General features: G+C 49.9%; 1 protein-coding gene across 1 annotated transcript; it reads right to left on the bottom strand.

The window, feature by feature from the left end:
• Positions 1-405: 405 nt before the first annotated feature.
• Positions 406-3,993, bottom strand: LOC138246337 (ferritin heavy chain B-like). The gene is made up of 4 exons (XM_069200849.1): positions 3,752-3,993; positions 2,780-2,926; positions 1,733-1,858; positions 406-757 (listed from the first exon to the last, which is right to left on the bottom strand). Exons 1-4 carry the CDS (start codon positions 3,851-3,853, stop codon positions 602-604), a joined length of 531 nt encoding a protein of 176 aa, XP_069056950.1. The 5' UTR covers positions 3,854-3,993; the 3' UTR covers positions 406-601.
• Positions 3,994-4,244: the final 251 nt, after the last annotated feature.

Below are 4,244 nucleotides of genomic sequence, written 5' to 3' on the forward strand. Positions count from 1 at the left end.
CAGATATAGCTATAATGTATCAACCATGTTGAGGCAGCCCAAATTGATAAAGCTTTTTTCACGTTACTGATATTAACCGTGTGTGATGTACTGAAGTGATTCCCATAGATAATCTTGCATGGAATGCCCACTAATGTAATCTTCTCTGAGGCGATCACTATTAGCAACCTAAACATATTAGCAGCTCAGTACCATTTCATTCATCATCGTTGGCTCTTATTACAGAAAAAGTTGGACACGTGTTAGAGGTTTATGAATTTCTTGGCAGCCTCTGCCTAGGCAATCTGTAGTAGGTCTAGACTCCAACCCTCTCTCCAGACCCGAGGCGCTCATGTGCCTACGAGGACCACCACCATAATCTTTTATCCCTCCCTCCAAATGCATGAATGACACCATCACAAAGAGTAAAATGCTGAAAACCTTTATTTCTTGAAACGTGCTGACAAGCACAGCCCCTGCAATGAGTTTGAATACATAAAGAAGAATAACACCACCCCACACACACACCTTCTGATGACGTCATAGCAGTGTAAGTGATAGAAGAAGAATGCAGGTGCGGTGGGGGTGGGTGCAGTAGGCTGGTGTTCCCTCCAGGGGGAGCTTAGCTGCTCTCCCCAATGGTGTGCTTGTCGAACAGGTACTCGCCCATGCCATTCTGGGGCACGCCCAGGCGCTTCAGGTTGGTGATGTAATCGCCAAGTTGTTTGATGGCCTTCACCTGCTCCTCCAGGTACTCGGACTCCAGGAAGTCACAGAGCTGCGAAAAGAGGCAGAGACGGGTTAAAATAATGTTTTAAAGACCCCCCCCACACACACACACACAAACAACCCACGAAAATCAGAAATAAGTAAATAACAAGGCACCTGAGTGACAATCCCCCCAACAACAAAAAACGTAAAAGTGGAACCAGTGCTGCTACAGCAATGTATGAAAGCAATGATTTGGGGGCCAAACAATGATCGTCCACTCACCCTCATTAAAAAGAATATATATTTGTACAACATTGTATTAAAGAAATTGCAAATGTCTTAAGTGCTATAAAAAGAAGAAAGTGAGTTACGAATGGTGTCGGTAGTCACCTGACAAGTACAACCAGATATGGAATTTAACTCCAGGCTTCTTACTACTCATATCTCAGATCACTGACACACCACCAGCGCCCCCCAGATTCTTGTGGTGCTTGGAAGAGAGCGCTAGGTGACCTTGCTGAATGTATTCAGCGTGCAACCCAAGACACACTGGGAACGGCGGCCACAGATGCCCGAGGTGCGGACAGGCCTGTCAGGGGCTTTCTGGGGACCCGGAGCAAAAGCCCCGTAGGCCTAGCTTGTAATCCAAGGAGTACCTCATAGTTACACAAAAATGTTATGGGAGACGAGATAGCTGTTAGCATGAAGGACAGGGTATATGTAGATTTAGTAGAATTAACCCTAAAAAGGGCAGGCATCGGGGCCACGAGCCCCAGCAGCCCTGCCCTTGTGACTGTCCTGGAAGAGATAAAAGTGCTGTTACCCGAGACTGCACCTTCACTGTCCTGAATGATTTCCATTATTTCTTCAGAGCTGCAAAACACTAAGGCTACCCAGGTCTTGAATCCACCTAATCCGTCATTTTCGTAGTAATCAGGTCTCACCAGGGCTCTGAAAAGTGCTGTAAGAAAACTGATGTGTACCCTTGCCCACCAACTGCTCTGGACCAGAGTGAATCAGATCAAGCGCCTCGAATACCTACATGGGGGTCGACTTTATCGGTCGCCAGCTTGTGCAGGTCCAGCAGGGCCTGGTTGACGGTCTTCTCCAGCTGCAGGGCTGCCTGCATGGACTCCAGGGTGTTGCTCCACTCGTCACGGTCCGGTCTCTGTGAAAAATATGAAGAGTAGGTTAGAATAGCGTCAAGGCCCCGTCATCTGATGTTACTTCCAGTACAAGTGTTAATTACTGCACGATTCCAGTACCAGAGGTTTTGTTGACCAATTTGAAGTTTCCAAGCTCCCCAGGGGGGCGACAACATGACATCTAGATGTTTACCTTTTCCCGAACTATTTTCTAACACACCCCCTCCCCGCACATTCCTCCATGTTATATAGGGATGGATTTGCAAACTGAAAACTGCACACTTTGTACCAGATATGTAATCTGAAATTAAATTAAGCGCAGACTAAACCGAAAGGCCTAGTGGTTTAGCTCTGACACGGCTTTTATTTTATTCCAGTTAGGGACAGTTGAAAAGTCACGATTATGGCTGGTGTTAATGTAGTCGCACTGAACGCCTTCTTAGCTGCAAAAACTCTGAAAAAGTGAGGGTTGGAAAATATTGTGCAGTCTAACCTCGAGTTGTGCGCAATGCCTATTTGGGCCCAAACTGAGATTACCATGGCACTTGTGTTAAAGTAATTCTGCAATAACTGCCACGCGCACTCGCCTTGACGTCCTGCAGTAAATACCACGCGCATTGGCACCCTGCAGCAAGTACCACGCGCACTTCCCTTGACATTCTGTATCAAGTACCACGCGCACTTGCCTCGACACCCTGCAGCAAGTACCACGCGCACTCGCATGGAAAACCTGTAGCAAGTACCACGCGCACTCGCCTTGACATCCTTCAAGTACCACGCGCACTTGACACCTTTCAGTAAATACCACGCACACTCCCCTTGACACCCTGCAGCACCACGCGCAATCACCTGAGCATCCTGCTGGAAGTACCACGCGCACTCACCTTGACATCCTTTAAGTACCACGCGCACTTGACACTGCAGTAAGTACCACGCGCACTCACCTTGACATCCTGCAGCACCACGCGCCCACCGCGCTTGTTCTGGTACTTCATGAACTTCTCGGCGTGCTCGCGCTCCTCGTGGCTCTGCTCCTTGAAGAACTTGGCCACGTGGCTGAGGGCCACATCGTCCCGGTCGAAGTAGTAGGACTGGAGAAGGAAGGTAAGAAACAATGAACAGCAGGGCACAGCACCAAGTGGCAAAACAGTCAGCCGGGGGGCAGGCTGAGGGCAGTGTCACCGGGCCTCGCTCCTTGGGGGGCTGCTTACTAGTGTTCTCAGTAGCATTTATCTGCCATTTTTAGGTCTGGCTCAGCAGCGCAAGGCTGAGGAGTCCCCACCAAGGAATACACAAGGTCAAGCATGAGTAAGTGCACATCTGGGAAAGCACCTTAAAGACATTGGTGGTTTCCACGGATACATTTAATCCTATATCTCTCTACCACCATAAACACATAAATACTATACTTTAGTAGCATGATAACTGTTGCCAGAGTAATCATAGTGTGCCGCGGTGAGTCCCCAGCTATCACTGGGAACCCCGGGGGTACTCTATGGTCAGCAGGCCTCACCCTCAGACTATTTCTAGAATCCTTTCGTAACTGAGAAGACCCAGCACACCCTTCTCTTCACATGAGCCATTAGGGCGCTGTTTATGTGAGTGACGTACATGCGTGGGTGACATCTCCCCAGAAAATGTAACACATTCCAACTTTCTGGGCATGGAGTTTGAGCAACTTCCTAACACCATAACACGAACACGAACAAAGCACACGATAGCGGCAAGCCTTGGAGCAAGGGGGCAGCCGAGGCCTTCCTGCTCTGCTCATTTGCCCCACACCCCAACCCCCCTCCGACGGACAGACAGCGCCTGCAGTCACCATGGAAATGTAGATGATGGAGGCGCTCGGTGTTGGAAGGACAGACAGACCCCAGGGCGGAGAGTAAAGACGGACAGACAGCGCCTGTACTCACCATGGACAGGTAGACGTAGGAGGCGTACAGCTCGGTGTTGATCATGCGGTTGATGGCCGCCTCGCACTCCCGGCTGTAGTTCTGGCGCACCTGGGACTCCATGGCGTTGCTGATGGTGAGGTTGTTGGCGGTAGTTGTAGGTGGAAGGATGGATTAAAGTTTTCAGGAGAGCGCTGGACTCGGAGCCACGTTCCGTTCAAACACTGTTGAAGCAAGAACACAACTCAGAGCTGGGTCTGAGACGGCAACGCACAACGCCTGCATTTATACTTCGGGGGGCGGGGGAGGAGGAGAGGGACAGCTCTTTCCACCAGTTGGAAGAGGCGCTGGTCTGTCCCCACGTCGCCCGCCTCATGGTGACTAAGCACTTTTCATGTACTTCGTACTTGTGTTTGCACTCGGAGGGAATGATCACGTCACCCATCTCACCCTCTCCCCTTCTTTCCGTGCAGGATGTGACCTGACTCGTGTTTCTCGGTTTTCCGCATATAAA

This window comes from Pleurodeles waltl, chromosome 7 (assembly GCF_031143425.1).
Source record: "Pleurodeles waltl isolate 20211129_DDA chromosome 7, aPleWal1.hap1.20221129, whole genome shotgun sequence".
In the NCBI taxonomy this organism is placed as follows: Eukaryota; Metazoa; Chordata; class Amphibia; order Caudata; family Salamandridae; genus Pleurodeles; species Pleurodeles waltl.

Coding starts and splice junctions, on each gene's coding strand:
- LOC138246337 (XM_069200849.1), bottom strand. CDS start 3,853: ATGGAGTCCCAGGTGCGCCAGAACTACAGCCGGGAGTGCGAGGCGGCC. Junction 2,927..3,751: donor CCTACGTCTACCTGTCCATG/GTGAGTACAGGC, acceptor TTCCTTCTCCAG/TCCTACTACTTCGACCGGGA. Junction 758..1,732: donor CCGATAAAGTCGACCCCCAT/GTAGGTATTCGA, acceptor CTCTTTTCGCAG/CTCTGTGACTTCCTGGAGTC.